The sequence below is a fragment of the Triticum dicoccoides genome, chromosome 1B, assembly GCF_002162155.2.
Source record: "Triticum dicoccoides isolate Atlit2015 ecotype Zavitan chromosome 1B, WEW_v2.0, whole genome shotgun sequence".
Classification (NCBI taxonomy): Eukaryota; Viridiplantae; Streptophyta; class Magnoliopsida; order Poales; family Poaceae; genus Triticum; species Triticum dicoccoides.
The window spans coordinates 556,439,298-556,457,943 of NC_041381.1; the positions used below are offsets into that span (position 1 = coordinate 556,439,298).

At 47.1% G+C, this 18,646-nt stretch overlaps 1 protein-coding gene across 1 annotated transcript; it reads left to right on the plus strand.

Moving 5' to 3' along the window:
• Positions 1-12,856: 12,856 nt before the first annotated feature.
• LOC119350601 lies at positions 12,857-14,761 on the plus strand. The gene is made up of 2 exons (XM_037618350.1): positions 12,857-12,884; positions 13,855-14,761. Exons 1-2 carry the CDS (start codon positions 12,857-12,859, stop codon positions 14,550-14,552), a joined length of 726 nt encoding a protein of 241 aa, XP_037474247.1. The 3' UTR covers positions 14,553-14,761.
• Positions 14,762-18,646: the final 3,885 nt, after the last annotated feature.

The window sequence follows — 18,646 nt, forward strand, 5'->3', positions numbered from 1 at the left end:
AGAAAGGACCCATTCTTGGCAACAAGGTCTTGCCTTCGGATCTGAGGTAGAAGGTATACCCAATGGTTTCCTTAGGGTATCCTATGAAGACCCATTTTTCCGACTTGGGTTCGAGCTTTTCAGGTTGAAGTTTCTTGACATAAGCATCGCATCCCCAAACTTTTAGAAACGACAGATTAGGTTTCTTACCAAACCATAATTCATATGATGTCGTCTGAACGGATTTAGACGGTGCCCTATTTAAAGTGAATGTAGTTGTCTCTAGAGTGTATCCCCAAAAAGATAGCGGTAAATCGGTAAGAGACATCATAGATCGCACCATATCCAATAAAGTGCGATTACGACGTTCGGACACACCGTTACGCTGAGGTGTTCCAGGCGGCGTGAGTTGTGAAACGATTCCACATTTCCTTAAGTGCGTACCAAATTCGTGACTTAAATATTCTCCTCCATGATCTGATCGTAGGAACTTGATCTTTCGGTCACGTTGATTCTCTACCTCATTCTGAAATTCCTTGAACTTTTCAAAGGTCTCAAACTTGTGTTTCATCAAGTAGACATACCCATATCTACTCAAGTCGTCAGTGAGAGTGGGAACATAATGATATCCTCCGCGAGCCTCAACGCTTATTGGACCGCACACATCAATATGTATGATTTCCAATAAGTTGGTTGCTCGCTCCATTGTTCCGGAGAACGGAGTCTTGGTCATTTTGCCCATGAGTCATGGTTTGCATGTGTCAAATGATTCATAATCGAGAGACTCTAAAAGTCCATCAGCATGGAGCTTCTTCATGCGCTTGACACCAATGTGACCAAGGCGGCAGTGTCACAAGTATGTGGGACTATCGTTATCAACTTTACATCTTTTGGTATTCACACTATGAATATGTGTAACATCACGTTCGAGATTCATTAAGAATGAACCATTGACCATCGGGGCATGACGATAAAACATATCTCTCATATAAATAGAACAACCATTATTCTCGGATTTAAATGAGTAGCCATCTCGTATTAAACGAGATCCAGATACAATGTTGATGCTCAAACTTGGCACTAAATAACAATTATTGAGGTTTAAGACTAATCCCATAGGTCAATGTAGAGGTAGCATGCCGAGGGCGATCACATCGACCTTGGAACCATTCCCGACGCGCATCGTCACGTCGTCCTTCACGAGTCTCCATTTATTTCGCAGTTCCTGCTTTGAGTTACAAATATGAGCAACCGCACCGGTATCAAATACCCAGGAGCTACTACGAGTACTGGTAAGGTACACATCAATTACATGTATATCACATATACCTTTAGTGTTGCCGGCCTTCTTGTCCGCTAAGTACTTGGGTCCGCTTCCAGTGACCACTTCCCTTGCAATAAAAGCACCCAGTGTCAGGCTTGGGTCCATTCTTTGACTTCTTCTCGGCAACTGGCTTACCGGGCGCGGCAACTCCCTTGACGTCCTTCTTGAAGTTCTTCTTACCCTTGCCTTTCTTGAACTTAGTGGTTTTATTCACCATCAACACTTGATGTTCTTTCTTGATCTCTACCTCCGCTGATTTCAACATTGAATATACCTCAGGAATGGTCTTTTCCATCCCCTGCATATTGAAGTTCATCACAAAGCTCTTGTAGCTCGGTGGAAGCGACTGGAGGATTCTGTCAACAACCACGTCATCCGGGAGATTAACTCCCAGCTGAGTCAAGCGGTTGTGCAACCCATACATCTTGAGTATGTGCTCACTGACAGAACTATTTTCCTCCATCTTACAGCTGAAGAACTTGTCGGAGACTTCATATCTCTCGACCCGGGCATGAGCTTGGAAAACCATTTTCAGCTCTTCGAACATCTCATATGCTCCGTGTTGCTCAAAATGCTTTTGGAGCCCCGGTTCTAAACTGTAAAGCATGCCGCACTGAACGAGGGAGTAATCATCAGCACGAGACTGCCAAGCGTTCATAACGTCTTGGTTCTCTGGGATGGGTGCTTCACCTAGCGGTGCTTCTAGGACATAATCTTTCTTGGCAGCTATGAGGATGATCCTCAGGTTCCGGACCCAGTCCATATAGTTGCTGCCATCATCTTTCAGCTTGGTTTTCTCTAGGAACACGTTGAAGTTGAGGGTAACGTGGGCCATTTGATCTACAAGACATATTGTAAAGATTTTAGACTAAGTTCATGATAATTAAGTTCATCTAATCAAATTATTTAATGAACTCCCACTCAGATTAGACATCCCTCTAGTCATCTAAGTGATACATGATCCGAGTCGACTAGGCCGTGTCCGATCATCACGTGAGACAGACTAGTCATCATCGGTGAACATCTCCATGTTGATCGTATCTTCCATACGACTCATGTTCGACCTTTCGGTCTCATGTGTTCCGAGGCCATGTCTGTATGCTAGGCTCGTCAAGTTAACCTAAGTGTTTATGCATGTGTAAATCTGTCTTACACCGTTGTATGTGAACGTGAGAATCTATCACACCCGATCATCACGTGGTGCTTCGAAACAACAAACTTCCGCAATGGCGCACAGCTAGGGGGAACACTTTCTTGAAATCATTATGAGGGATCATCTTATTTACTACCGTCGTTCTAAGTAAACAAGATGCAAAAACATGATAAACATCACATGCAATCAAATAGTGACATGATATGGCCAATATCATATTGCTCCTTTGATCTCCATCTTCGGGGCTCCATGATCATCTTCGTCACCGGCAAGACACCATGATCTCCATCATCATGATCTCCATCATCGTGTCTCCATGAAGTTGCTCGCCAACTATTACTTCTACTACTATGGCTAACGGTTTAGCAATAAATTAAAGTAATTACATGGCGTTAAATCATTGACACGCAGGTCATACAATAATTAAGACAACTCCTATGGCTCCTGCTGGTTGTCATACTCATCGACATGAAAGTCGTGATTCCTATTACAAGAACATGATCTCATACGTCACATATATATCATTCATCATTCATCACAACTTTTGGCCATATCAAATCACAAATCATATGCTGCAAAAACAAGTTAGACGTCCTCTAATTGTTGTTGCATGTTTTACGTGGCTGCAATAGGGTTCTAGCAAGAACGTTTTCTTACCTACGTTAAAGCCACAACGTGATTTGCCAACTTCTATTTACCCTTCATAAGGACCCTTTTCATCGAATCCGCTCCAACTAAAGTGGGAGAGACCGACACCCGCTAGCCACCTTATGCAACTAGTGCATGTCAGTCGGTGGAACCTGTCTCGCGTAAGCTTACGTGTAAGGTTGGTCCGGGCCGCTTCATCCGACAATACCGCTGAAGCAAAATAAAACTAGTAGTGGCAAGAAAGTTGACAACATCTACGCCCACAACAAATTTGTGTTCTACTCGTGCAAAGAGAACTACACATAGACCTAGCTCATGATGCCACTATTGGGGAACGTTGCAGAAAATAAAAAATTTCTACGCTTTCGCCAAGATCAATCTATGAGTTCATCTAGCAACGAGAGAGAGGAGTGCATCTACATACCCTTGTAGATCGCGAGCGGAAGCGTTCAAGAGAACGGGGTTGAGGGAGTCGTACTCGTCGTGATCCAAATCACCGGAGATCCTAGCGCTGAACGGACGGCACCTCCACGTTCAACACACGTACGGTTGAGGAAGACGTCTCCTCCTTCTTGATCCAGCAAGGGGGAAGGAGAGGTTGATGAAGATCCAGCAGCACGACAGCGTGGTGGTGGATGCAGCAGTGATCTCGGCAGGGCTTCGCCAAGCTTCTGCGAGAGGGAGAGGTGTAGCAAGGGGAGAGGGAGGCCCCAAGAGCATGGGTGCGGCTGCCCTCCCTCCCCCTCTTTATATAGGCCCCCTAGGGGGAGGGGCTGGCCCTAGGAGATGGGATCTCCAAGGGGGGCCGCGGCCAGGGGGGTTGCTTGCCCCCCAAGGCAAGTGGAGGCGCCCCCCACCCCTAGGGTTTCCAACCCTAGGCGCAGGGGGGCCCAAGGGGGGTGCACCAGCCCACCAGGGGCTGGGAACTTCCCCTCCCACTTCAGCCCATGGGGCCCTCCGAGATAGGTGGCCCCACCCGGTGGACCCCCGGGACCCTTCCGGTGGTCCCAGTACAATACCGGTAACCCCCGAAACTTTCCTGATGGCCGAAACTTCACTTCCTATATATAATTCTGTACCTCCGGACCATTCCGGAACTCCTCGTGACGTCTGGGATCTCATCCGGGACTCTGAACAACTTTCGGTTTACTGCATACTCATATCTCTACAACCCTAGCGTCACGGAACCTTAAGTGTGTAGACCCTACGGGTTCGGGAGACATGCAGACATGACCGAGACGCCTCTCCGGTCAATAACCAATAGCGGGATCTGGATACCCATGTTGGCTCCCACATGCTCCTCGATGATCTCATCGGATGAACCACGATGTCGAGGACTCAAGCAATCCCGTATACAATTCCCTTTATCAACCGGTACGTTACATGCCCGAGATTCGATCGTCGGTATCCCAATACCTCGTTTAATCTCGTTACCGGCAAGTCACTTTACTCGTACCGTAATGCATGATCCCGTGACCAGACACTTGGTCACATTGAGCTCATTATGATGATGCATTACCATGTGGGCCCAGAGTTACCTCTCCGTCATACGGAGTGACAAATCCCAGTCTCGATTCGTGCCAACCCAACAGACACTTTCGGAGATACCCGTAGTGTACCTTTATAATCACCCAGTTACGTTGTGACGTTTGGTACACCCAAAGCACTCCTACGGTATCCGGGAGTTGCACAATCTCATGGTATAAGGAAATGATACTTTACATTTGGAAAAGCTCTAGCTAAATGAACTACACGATCTTTGAGCTATGCTTACGATTGGGTCTTGTCCATCACATCATTCTCCCAATGATGTGATCCCGTTATCAATGACATCCAATGTCCATAGTCAGGAAACCATGACTATCTGTCGATCAACGAGCTAGTCAACTAGAGGCTCACTAGGGACATGTTGTGGTCTATGTATTCACACGTGTATTATGATTTCCGGATAACACAATTATAGCATGAATAACAGACAATTATCATGAACAAAGAAATATAATAATAACCATTTTATTATTGCCTCTAGGGCATATTTCCGACAAATGCACCAGTCCCGTTAAATTCAGATGTACTTGCATTATTAGTTTGTGCTTGTTGTACTTGTTAGACGAGTTCGATAATTAGTGGAGGGAAATAAAATGCCACATTTTTATTATAAAACTATATATTTTTCATTAAGACACGGTACAACTGAAATTACGATACATCATACTATTGACATAAAGCTACATTTAAGTACTGAAATAAAGCTACACTAAACTGCAGAAATTAAGATACAAATGATTGCAAAATAAAGCTACACGAAACTATAGAAATTAAGACACTAAACTCACACATCGTCCCTCTGTCCAACGTTCAGAACCAAGACACTCTTGCCCTTCGAGGACATATCTTAAAAACTACATGAAGGCATCATCGTCATCCTCCGTCGATGCAGAACTCTTGCCCTTCAAGGACGCGGAACTCTTGCCCTTGGACGATGCATAACTCTTGCCCTTCGAGGACGTGGAACTCTTGCCCTTGGACGATGCAGAACTCTTGCCCTTCGAGGATGCAGAACTCGGAAGCGGCGGCATGAAGATATCATCGTCGTCCTCGCTTTCTCCAGTACATAAAAATGGATTCTTTGTTGCAGTTCTTCTGAAAGTTTCACTCTTCGGCTCCACTACCTTCTTTCACCTTTCATGCAACCTAAGAAGTTCTGTATGCACCTCCTCATAAGTCCTTTCGGTCCACCCAGACCTACGTAATTCGTGGGCCAACTCATTCATTATGGTGTCACTACCGGTGAGTTCGTCCCATGGAACTATCCTATTGTCCATCCTGAAATCAATGGCTAGCCTCAGAAGACATCTGCTCATCCCAGGGTGAAAACTATGATCGAAAGGATAATGGGACATCTCGACTACACTACACTATGCTGCTTATTCACCTCCGCGTGAAGGGGGTATTATAGGTAGAGAGGAGAAAATGGCGGGAAAGAACGACTGGGGTTGGAGGGAAAGGGTTGGCGGGAAGGGGTTGGCGCGAACATATGGCAGGACGAGAGCCTCAGTGTCTCCTTTTATAGGCTTAAACGACAAATGATGGCGAGAAAATAAGCGCGAATGGACGAAATTAGGCGGAAAATTAGGATCCCTGTAGTGTCGGCACAACAGGTTCCCGCAGCATCGGATTCCCGCATCGTGTGACTGATTACCGCAGTGCCGTCGCATCCGCTCAAGCAATAGCCAGAGCGATTCTCGCAGTGCCGTCGCATCCTCTGAGGCAAAAGTAGCAAAAGCAGGACTAATTCCCGGGCGAAAGAACCAAAAGCAGGCTATCAGCATCAACTTTCGAATCATCGGAATGAGCTGAGTTTGTATCGGAATCAGCACCGTCAGTCACGGAATCAGTGCCGTTTTCCCGGGCATGCAAAAGAAAGATGCCGCCAGCAGCAGTGGCGGCCTGGCCCGCGCCTCGGCCTGCGCGCAGCAGGGGCTGTCGGCCAGCCAGGGATAGCGCCAGGGGTGGCCGCCTCCCACGGTGGCGGTAGGGCCCACCTGGCCCGCCCCGCTCCTTCGCGGCACGCTGCACTGCACTGATTGCCGTTCGCCTGGGTGGCCACCTCCTGGCGTGGCGGCAGGTGCCACGTGTCGCCTGCCGCACCTGCCACCACTAGTGAGGGGGTCTTTTTTGACAATTTTATCCGCAGGTAGTCCTGTTTGGCAATAGCGTTCGGCAGGGGGTCCTTTTGGACAAAAAATCCTGATTGGGATGGAACCCGTATCGAACGAAAGGTTCTCTATGCCAGTTTCCCTCGAGCAAATGTTTCGTTCGATGCGTTTTTTTTTTGAGACAACTCACGAAGCTTTTTATTGATTCGTCACAATGTTTACAGGGACGAAAGAAAGATCTCCGGGATGGCCTAACCACACATGGCGTCCACCCCCGAGAGATAGAGCATGCTTCGCTAAGTTGTGAGCTTCATAATTTGAGCTCCTAAATTCATGGCTAACCTTACACATATCGAAAGTTATAGAATGGCTTAATATTTCATGGACAATAGCACCATATGGAGATGCGTCCTCCTTCTTCAGAGAGTCTACTACCTTCTTGCAATTCGATGCAACATGAATGCGCCTTTGGTACAAGTCCTCCGCAAGTGCAAGTCCCTCCCTTATCGCCATGGCCTCTAGCGTTTCCGGATCCCCAATATGCTCCATGATCAGCGCAGAAGCTCCCAAAAACAGACCATCTGAGCTTCTGCAGATTGCACCCACAGCCCCGAAGCAAGCCTGCCTTGGTGCGGCCGCGTCCACATTGATCTTCACGCATCCCATGGCCGGAGCCTGCCACTGGGTTGGCCTTGTAGCTTTGACAATGGTCCTTCGAGGTTCACTTGCCTTAATATATCTCAGGTCATCAAGAAAGCTTGTGATAAATCCATAAATAGATTGCGGTGATTGGAAGATGTCCTCATAGATTGCTTTCCTTCGGGCTCACCAAATCGCCCACATAATAACAATCATGTGTGCAAACATATCTCTGTTCAAAACTCCACTCATAGCAAAAAGCCAATCCTTGGGATGTTCTTCCACTCTATCCACAAGATGATTGACCAAATCCTCCGGAGCTAAGGCCCAAACACTGCTTGACATCGGACACATAAAGAGTGCATGTCTCCAAGAGTCAGCTGCCCCGCACAAAGGGCACTTGTCCTCGGTAGCCATATTGCGATGCTTGAGTAAATCAATAGTGGGCATGGAGTTTCTCGCCAATCTCCAAACGAACATGCGAAGTTTCGATGGAACCTGCATGTGCCAAATGGTACTCCACTTGTCCGCCTCCTGCTGCACAATAGATGTTCCCGCTTCTCCGCTCATCCACGCCTCCCGTTCGAGCTTCGTTCTGAGAATCATGCGATAACAGGAGCGAACACTGAAATTTCCTTTTGGTTCTTCCTGCCAAGCCCAAAAGTCTGCAACCTTGCGAGTACACAGTGGTATCTTCAGAATATCGTCGGCATCAAAACGAGCAAAGGTTGCTCGAATCAACTCCTCCTTCCACGATGCCGTGGTACTGTCTATAAGCTCGGAGACCATAACTGGAGGGTTTTGCGTTAGCGATGTGATAGGTCTTCTTACTCCTTCCCTCGGTATCCAGTTGTGTCTCCAGATATAAGTGGACTCGCCATCTCCAATCCTCTTCACAGTACCTTGTATCAAAACATCCCGACCGTCAATGATCGAGCGCCATACCTGGGAAGGGTGTGACCCAAGCTCCGCCTCAAGAATAGAAACCTCCGGAAAATAAACGGCCTTTAAAATCCTGGCACTTAAGCTGAGCTCCCCCGTTAGCAGACTCCAAGCTTGCCGTGCTAGGAGAGCTAAGTTGAAGATCTCCATATCCCGAATTCCTAATCCTCCCAAGCTTTTCGGGCTTGTCATAATATCCCAAGCCACCCATGCGGGCTTTCTTCTCCCCTGCTTGCTTCCCCACCAAAATTGTCGTATGATTGAAGTTATATTTTCACAAAGGCCGCTTGGCAATCTGAAACAGGACATAGAATAGACTGGTATGGCTTGGGCCACAGCCTTGATTAACACTTCTTTACCTGCTGAGGACAAAAGCTTCTCCATCCATCCTTTGATCTTCTCCCAAACCCGGTCTCTCAAGTATTTGAACGTGCCATTTTTCGAGCGTCCCACATCGGTTGGCATGCCTAAATAGCGTTCATTCAAAGTCTCCTTGTGCACATGCAAGGTGTTTTTTATTGATTCCTTCAAGGCAGCCTGACACGACTTGCTGAAGAAAATTGAAGACTTCTCATGGTTGATTCTCTGCCCCGAAGCTGCACAGTAGGTCTCGAGCAAGTTTGATGCCACACCTGCACCCTCTACATTGGCCTTGAATAGCAACATGCTATCATCTGCAAACAACAAGTGGTTAACGGTGGGAGCCGTTGGGGCCACTTGAATACCTGCAAACGATGACGAAGAACTAGATTTGAGGAGGCACGAAAGGCCCTCTGCTGCAATAAAGAATAAGTAGGGGGAGATTGGATCTCCTTGTCGGATTCCTCTCGATGGTTGGAACGATTCGAGCTTCTCTCCGTTGAACATAACCGAGAAAGATACCGAAGACACCATGCTCATCACAGTATCAATCCACTGTCCTGCAAACCCAAGTTTAGTCATGATAGCCCTCAAATATGTCCACTCTACCCGATCATAGGCCTTCATCATGTCCAATTTCAGTGCACAAAAATTATTTGATTTTGATCTAGACCGCTTCATAAAATGCAGACACTCATAAGCTGAAATTATGTTGTCAGTAATTAACCTTCCGGGGACGAAAGCGGACTGCTCCTCAGAGATAATGTCTGGCAGAATGAGTTTCAGTCTATTTGCAATTACCTTGGATGCTATTTTGTATAACACATTGCACAGACTAATAGGTCTATACTGAGATAAAGCAGTGGGGCTTGTTACCTTGGGTATGAGCACTAAAACCGTATCATTGATGCATTCCGGACTCTCCTCCCCTCGGACTATCCTCAAGATAATTTTTGTTACCTCCTCTCCACACACATCCCAGTGTCTTTGGTAAAAATGAGCCGGGAAACCATCGGGACCCGGGGCTTTTGTTGGAAACATCTGAAAGAGGGCAATCTTAACCTCCTCATTCGTATAAGGGGCACACAGTGAGGCATTCATCTCTGCTGACACCTTCCTTGGAACATGATCAAGTACTGCGTCCATGTTTTGTACTCCCTCTAAAGTGTACAAATTGTGATAGAAATCATTGGCCAACGCCCGTAGCTCTGCCGGATCATCAACCACTACCCCGAGGGAATTTTGGAGGGCTTTTATCATGTTTTTCTTCCTTCGGATACTAGCTCGTAGATGAAAAAACTTCGTGTTGCGATCGCCGGCATTGAGCCATTCTATCCTGGATCTTTGCCTCCACATAACTTCCTCACGATGATACATCTCGATCAGATTTTGGTTTATTTTCAACTCATTATATGAGGGAGCTATCCTTGCTGGGTCAGCCCGCAGTTCTTCCAACTCCTTCTTAAGCCTCTTTATTTCCTTCCGCACGCTGCCGAAAGTGTCTCTGCTCCATTTAACTAGGCCCTGTGAGATGGTTTGCAGTTTCTGTTTCAAATCCTCCACCGACAGACATGGAGGGCTAGCTTCCCAATCTGCTGAAACCACTTCCTTAAAACCATCATGTGATTCCCACATCAACTCGTACTTAAAAGATTTCTGTGCTTGCCACCGATCTGTATCTCCGAACTCCACCAAAATCGGTACGTGATCCAACGTGGCGCATGTGAGATGTGAAACCGCGGCCATAGAAAACTTTTTCATCCATCCCGCATTAGCTAAAGCTCTGTCCAACCTACATCTTGTGTAGCTTCCTCCAGCGACTTTTTTTCTCAAAAGTCCAAAAGTGCCCCGAGTAGCCCAAATCTTGCAACATGCAAGTATCTATAGTATCTCGGAATGCTTGTATTTGAGCATTACTCCGCTGCCCAACCCCTTCATGCTCTTCCGGACGTAAAACTTCGTTGAAATCACCCACGCACAACCACGACAAGGAGCTCAAAGTACTGATATTCTTCAAAACTGTCCAGGTTTGGTGTCTCAAATTTGTTTGTGCTTCCCCATATACACATGTCAGCCTCCACCTGTCCTGGTTCTGTTCCTCAACCAAAACATCCAAGTGATAAACAGAGTAACCAAAAATCTCAACCTTATTCCAAAACAGACCAATACCACCACTTCGGCCCTGACAACTGACAGCATATGCATTATCATAACCCAACATACAAGATAAAGCTTCTACCCTATTACCATCTATTTCTGTTTCAACTATGCACAACAAGGTAGGGGCAAATTGCCTCGCGAAATCACGAAGCTCACGAACCGCCGCGGCTTTGCCCGCGCCGCGGCAGTTCCATACAAAGGTACTCATTGACCTCGGCGGCGCCCGTCGCTCGGGCCCGCCATCTTCATATCACCTTTAACCTGCACGTTTGTTCTAGCCACGTTGGTCTTTTCCGATTCATTGAGTGTCTTCGCCCTCTTCATGTCCTGTGAGCCGCTAGGACTTGGTGGTGCCCCCGACAACGGGAGGGCAAGCTATAGGACCTGACCCTTGCTAGGAGTCGCGTGAGGAGCCACCTGCGGGATCAAGTTTGGGGCCCTTTTCCTGGTATAATCTGCTTCTTGCATCTCTAGATCATCAGTTGCATTGTCCGCACCATACGCCTCTGTCTCTTCAGGTCTGCCTCTCTCACCCCTGCCACTGCCCCCGTTGCGGCCTCCTCTGTGTCCTCCTCTACGTCCACTGCCATTCCCAGGGCCACGACCAGATCTCATGGTCCAAGTTGCTCTAAGCTCCTTAAAAACCAGTGCCGAAGGAGGGTGGATTCCGTTTCCATGTTCTTTGAACAGATGCCCAAGCATTCCACACACGGCACACCAATCGGGTAACTTTTCATACTTCACATGATAGATCTGACGTTTACCATCACGGATCATTGAGACAGCGTTTTTGAGGGGCTTCATGACATCAATCCTCACCCAAACCCGGTGGAAATTACCAACAAAATCCTGTGAATTTGGTTCTGCATATAGCACCTCTCCAATTTTTGATGCCAGGGACGGCACTAGGTGCGCGTACAAGTCTGGCACATCATGTATCTGCACCCAGATCTCGATGGTATCCAGCGGAATAGTTGATGGTTTTGCAAGTCCATCATACGGTTTGATAATTACAGCATCCCCACGAAAGTGCCAAGGACCCTCCAGAGTGACTCGCTCCCAATCTCCTAAACAAGAGAATTGGATCGTGTATAGATTATCATCCAAAGGTTTAAACTTCACCTCTTGCGCTAGATCCCACGCAGCCCTCATATTCTTGAAGAACCAATATTGACTATATGTCTTGCTTGAGTGAACCCTGGCCACAGCGACCCAACGAACAGCGTCTGGCGGCGCCTCTTTCTCGTCAAAAACGACATCGTCCAGATCTTCCTCCCGCAATCCAAGCTCCTTCATCATCCTCTCCATCTCCTCATCGACCCTCTGATCCGCAGCCGCCTTTCCCGGAGCCCCGACTGACGACATCTCGATCCCTAGCCCGACTATCACCGATCGGACCTTGTTTATGGAACCCTAGACCCTCCGCACTCCCCAGCAACGTCAGAGCGAAGAAGGAGAGGATACAGCGGAGGTAGGGGAAGAAATCTCGACGGCGGCGCAGATCGCCTCCGGGAGGACCCAAAACCCTAACGAGAGGGAAAAAATCATTCGTTCGATGCGTTTGCCCGACAGTGCGAACCCCGACGTAGGCGAGCCCCTTTCTAGGCCTCCCGGGCCAACACAATTCCTTTGCACAAAAAATTTAAAAAGTGAAAAAAATGTCCAAAAGTACTATGTGTACAAAAATAGAAAATTAACAATTGACATGGAGTGTGTAAATATTTTCCATCATATATGCAAAAGTAATTTGCGGGCATCTAGTACAATACAAAAAAATCATGCATGATAAAAATGCCCATGTAAATAGTAGAGAGACAAAACTTTTAATTTTGGGTTAGTAAACATGGTGGCAATATAGAGAAAAAACATAGTACACGTAGACATGGCAAATGCTTGGAGTTTGGCATGTAAGCGCATGACAATGTTTTAGGAAAAAGAAAATTTTAAAGATCAATGCAAGCTTAGAAAAAAAATGTTGACCAGTATGGCAGTATGGAGCTGTCGAGAGAGGATAAGGAAGGTAGGTAGCTTGTCATTGCGTCGCGCTGAGCCGTTCATGGAGGGAGAAAGTCAAAACTTGATGTGGCAACCCCTGTGCGCCAAGATTCGTGCAGGTTGATCTAACAGCCAGCGACGCTTTCCCTCTGGGCTCCCAGAAAACTAACTTCAGTTTTTTAACGTCTGGGGAAAATAATTCTAGGAATATCATGGAAAACGTGCATATTTTTAGCACATTATGTGTGTGTTTTCTCTAATATTCGTTAAAAAAATACACATGCTCCCCCTTTTGTTAAAATTTCTGAACCTATTTCACTTGCATGGTTCCTAGATTTGCAAGTAATAATTTATTAGAAAGCATCAAATTTGTAATTTTTCTTATTTAGAGGGTGTGTCATGATTTCTGATAGGTTTTTCAAATTTATTAAAAAGTACTATATTTGTCTTATTTTATTTTATATTTGTGCACCAACAAGTTGCCACGTGTGCGAAGCCATCACCATGTCATTGGTCAAATAGTGTCTCTGATAGACCAAATCCAAATGGTTTCAAAAGTTAATGGTCAAGTTTACACCGTGGTTTAGAGTTTAGAAACCAGAGATATTTGGCCGATAGATGATGGTGCATGGACTAAAATCAGACCTTTTTCAATTAGAGCATGACCAGATTAAGTTTCCGAAACTGTAGTAGAGAGTGATGGTTTTGTAAGAGAGCATTCGCACACGAGCATGAGTCACGGTGTCGTGAATTCCTATTACTATCATCGTGTGCTATAGGCCTTTGGTTGAGTGACGTTGAGTGAATGAACCCTACGACAGGGACGACGGCGCACCGGTTCCCCTGATTCCAGCTTTCTGGCACTAATAAAACACCTCCGGTTGGCTTGTTAAAATCACCAAAGCGGATTCTTGGAGATCGGGAGGATCCTCCTCTTACAAGTCAGTGAGTGTGCATCACATTGCCGCGTCTACATGTTCGGTGTGTAATACTAGTATGTTTTCGCGGCCCTCTCACTGTGCCCATACCACACTCACGCCAACCGCGAGCATTAGAGCCTGAGAGGCATGTCGGGGTCGGGCGAGATGGCGCCGGCAGCCCGCCAGAGCCGCCGCCGGCGCGTCATCATCTGTGCCAGCTTCGCCGTGCTCATCCTGCTCCTCCTGGCTGCCGTGGCCGCCATCGTCCTGCTGGCGGTCCTCCGCCCGCGGGACCCGACTACGGAGCTCCTGTCCGCGAACGCCACCGCACCGGCGCCGCCCCGCGCGTGACGTTCCCCACCGTCTCCGTCCAGCTCAATGTCACCTTCCTCCTCGTGGTGCGCGTGCGCAACCCGAACCCGGCCTCGTTCCGGTACAGCGAGGCCGCCACGACGCTCCTCTACCGGGGCGCCCCCGTGGGCAGCGCCGTCGTCCCTGCCGGCACCGTGCCGAGCCGCGGCACAACGACCATGCGGCTGGGCATGACGGTGCAGGCCGACAAGGTGGTTGAGGCGGCCGGGATCGGGGGGCTGCTCGGCGACGTGCTCGCCGGGGAGATGGAGTTCGAGGCGAGGACGGACGTGAAGGGCCGGGTGACGTTCCTCGGGTTCGTGAAGCGGAACGCCCAGGGGAGGTCGGCGTGCCGCATCGCCATCGGCGTCCCCGACGTCAAGGTCCGGCGGCAGGAGTGCCACAACGAGGCCAGGCTGTGAGCGCAGCGCGGTTCGTACGAGCGTACGCGTGCCGTATAATACGCGCGTCATGTAGTTTTTTTTTGCGAATATCGCGCGTCATGTAGTTGTACTCGTGTGGAGTGGAGTCGTGTGGTGCAACCCGTGTGCTTCCGTGCGAGTGACTCCCGATTTGTAGATGCACGACATTCGCGCGGTCTGTATGGGCTTGTGTTTATATACTACTCCACCATACGATTCTGCATATTCTGAAGGCATTTTTTTTTGCGAAGAATTCTGAAGGCATTTTGTTTTGCTTTTTATATAGGACTCAACTTTAAATCTGATGTCAGATTTATAACCACGACTAATCAAATAAATTTTTTATGGCATTTATATTTGCAGAGGATAACAATTTTACTCCCTCCGTTCCTAAATGTAAGTCTTTTTAGACATTTCAAATGTACTACAACATACAGATGTATGTAGACATACTTTAGAATGTAGATTAACTCATTTTGCTCCGTATGTAGTCACTTGTTGGAATCTCTAAAAAGAGATATATTTGGGAACGGAGGGAGTAGTTGGCAAGCACGGCAAATCTGCTTCAATTTATTTTATGCCAGAAAATTGCCGCGTTTGCAAACCAAATTTGTCATTCCCAAATCAACATAAATTGCTATAAAAACGTTCAACTTGCCATGGTTAAACATCTGTCGTCAGATATAACACTACTTTTGTGATGTTGTTTGATTGCATTTAGGTGTTCATGGATTGGCGTTCGTCACCCGTTTGCCATGCTCTTGAGTAACAATGTGGAAAGATCACCACTGATTTTCCACTATCGGACTATCCTACCTGCACATCATGCACTACTCAAACCTGAGTGATGTCGTAGCTATCTTCTTTCTACAGCAACAACCAATCGGCTGTTACTAAAGCTTAGTTCCTGGATTTTTATCTGCTCCTTTACATATTACAGACCAATGATTATTTGTTTTCTTCATCCATTAAAACTTCTCTGTTCAGATGTTTCATCCATCATTATTAGTTACATCTACAGAAACAATATGTCCATATCCACTCATTTCGTTTTGGTAATGTTTCTTTATCCTGAGGCTCTCCGGTTCTTCCGCGCCTCGACGACTTGGTCCATTGGCAATGGCACATCTTATCGCTTCCGGACTGACAAATGGCTCCAGGGCTGCTCTATCAGCGACTTCGCCCCGAGCCTCACCGCTCTTGTCCCAAGCCGGCGCCGCCGATCACGTACTGTCGATGCTGCCCTTCTGGATCGGGCGTGGATTAGCGACATCCACGGCCACCTTGGCCCAGCGGCCGCGCTGGAGTACTTCGAGCTCTGGTGTCGGCTGCAGACTATCGCGTTATCCCAGGAGCCCGACACCATTCTATGGAAGTGGACTGAAAACGGCGTTTACTCCGCTTCTTCCTGCTATAATGCCCTATTAACCAATCTACAACGTCCGCGCACTGGCGTCTCGTGTGGAAGTCAAGTGCCCCCCTCTCAGTCAAGTTCTTCATCTACCTTGCCTCCATCAATAGGTGCTCGACGGCCGACCGGCTGCTGCGGCGTGGCCTACCGCATGAGCCGGCCTGTGTGCTGTGCTCTCAACATGCCGAGACCCTGCATAATCTCCTGGTGGAGTGCGTTTTCTCACGCATGGTTTGGCATGGCATCCTCTCCTGGTGCTGCCCCAAGATTGGCTTCCTAGACTGGCTTAGCTCAGCCCTTACTATGGCGACTCTGGATAAACGACGAGGGCTCTCCACCATTGCTGCCTTGATGGTCTAGTCTATCTGGCGTCACCGCAATGCGATCATCTTCGACAAGATCACCCCCTCCACCGCTCCCTCCTGGCTATGATCCAGGATGACGCCCGCTCCTGGGCCTGCTGATAACCCACAAGTATAGGGGATCAATTGTAGCCTCTTTCGATAAGTAAAGAGTGTCGAACCCAACGAGGAGCTAAAGGTAGAACAAATATTCCCTCAAGTTCTATCGACTACCGATACAACTCTACGCACGCTTAGCGTTCGCTTTACCTAGACCAAGTATGAAACTAGAAAGACTTTGTAGGTGTTATTTGATAGGTTTGCAAGAATATAAAGAGCACGTAAATGTAAACTAGGGGTTGTTTAGATAAAGAAGCAAGAAAGTTAGTATAGCGAGTGTGTAAAAGTGGTGGTAGGAGTTGTGAAATTGTCCCTAAGCAATTGACTACTTTACTAGACCGATAACAAGTTTTATGTGGGAGAGGCCACTGCTAGCATGTCATCCCTGACTTGTAATTCTATGCATTTATGATTGGAACTATTAGCAAGCATCCGCAACTACTAATGTTTATTAAGGTAAAACCCAACCATAGCATTAAGATATATTGGTCCCCCTTCAATCCCGTATGCATCAATTTCTATGCTAGATTGAAGCTTCTGTCACTCTTGCCCTCCGATACATAGTCCTATCAACATACAACTAATCCTATGGTGTGATCCACGTGCGCGCTCATATGATGGGCACCAAAGGACAGCAACATAACCACAAGAAAATTAAACCAATCATAGCAATTCATCAATTACCGATAGGACAACCAAAATCTACCCAGACATCATAGGATGGCAACACATCATTGGATAATAATATGAAGTGTAAAGCACCATGTTCAAGTAGAGGGTACAGCGGGTTGCGGGAGAGTGGACCGTTGTAGATAGATGGGGAAAGGTGATAGAGATGTTGGTGAAGATGACAGAGGTGTTGGTGTAGATCACGGTGATGATGATGGCCCCGGCGGTGTCCCGGCGCCACCGGGAGAGAGGGGGAGAGAGCCCCCCTTCTTTTTCTTCTTCTTCCTTGACCTTCTCCCTAGATGGGAGAAGGGTTTCCCCTCTGGTCCATGGTCTCCATGGCGTGGGAGGGGCGAGAGCCCCTCCGAGATTGGATCTGTCTCTCTGTCTCTCTCTGTTTCTGCGTTTTAGATTCTCGCCTTTCACCGCTTCTTATATTCCCGGAGATCCGTAACTCCGATTGGGCTGAATTTTGGACACAATCTCTATCCGGATATTAGCTTTCTTGCGGCGAAAGAAGGGCACCAACCGCCTTAAGGGGTGGCCACGAGGTCCCAGGGCGCGCCTGACCCCCTGGGGCGCTCCCCCTGCCTCGTGCCCCCCTTGGGCATCGTCTCGCGTTGATTCTTCTTCCCAAAAATCATAAATATTCCAAAAAAAATCTCAGTCAGTTTTTATCCCGTTTGGACGCCGTTTGATATGGGTTTTCTGCGAAACAAAAAACATGCAACAAACAGGAACTGGCAGTGGGCAGTGGATCAATATGTTAGTCCCAAAAATAGTATAAAAATTTGCCAAAAATATGTGAAAGTTGTATAATATTGACATGGAACAATAAAAAATTATAGATACGACGGAGACGTATCACCAACCCCAAGCTTAATTCCTGCTCGTCCTCGAGTAGGTAAATGATAAAAAAGATAATTTTTGATGTGGAATGCTACCTAGCATAATCTTGATCATATATCTAATCATGGCATGAATATTAAGACACGAGTGATTCAAAGCAATAGACTATCATTTGACATTAAGACAATAATACTTCAAGCATACTAATAAAGCAATTATGTCTTATCAAAATAACATAGCCAAAGAAAGCTTATCCCTACAAAATCATATAGTTTGGCCATGCTTCATTTTCGTCACACAAAATGCTCCCATCATGCACAACCCCGGTTTCAGCTAAGCAATTGGTTCATACTTTTTAATGCGCTTCAGCCTTTTTAACCCTTACACAATACATGAGCGTAAGCCATGAACATAGCACTATAGGTGGAGTAGAGTATGATGATGGAGATTGTGTGGATAAGACAAAAAGGGAGAAAGTCTTACATCGACACGGCTAATCAATGGGCTATGGAGATGCCCATCAATTGATGTCAATGTGAGGAGTAGGGATTGCCATGCAACGGATGCACTAAGAGCTATAAGTGTATGAAATCTCAAACTGGAAACTAAGTGGGTGTGCATCCAACTTGATTGCTCATGAAGACCTCGGGCATTTGTGGAAGCCCATCATCAGAATATACAAGCCAAGTTCTATAATGAAAAAT

Bases quoted from the DNA above. Each gene is read 5' to 3' on its own strand.
- LOC119350601 (XM_037618350.1), top strand. From the start codon at position 12,857: ATGGAGCTGTCGAGAGAGGATAAGGAAG. The intron at 12,885-13,854 runs GTAGGTAGCTTG...GTGTAATACTAG, and splicing joins GTCGAGAGAGGATAAGGAAG to TATGTTTTCGCGGCCCTCTC.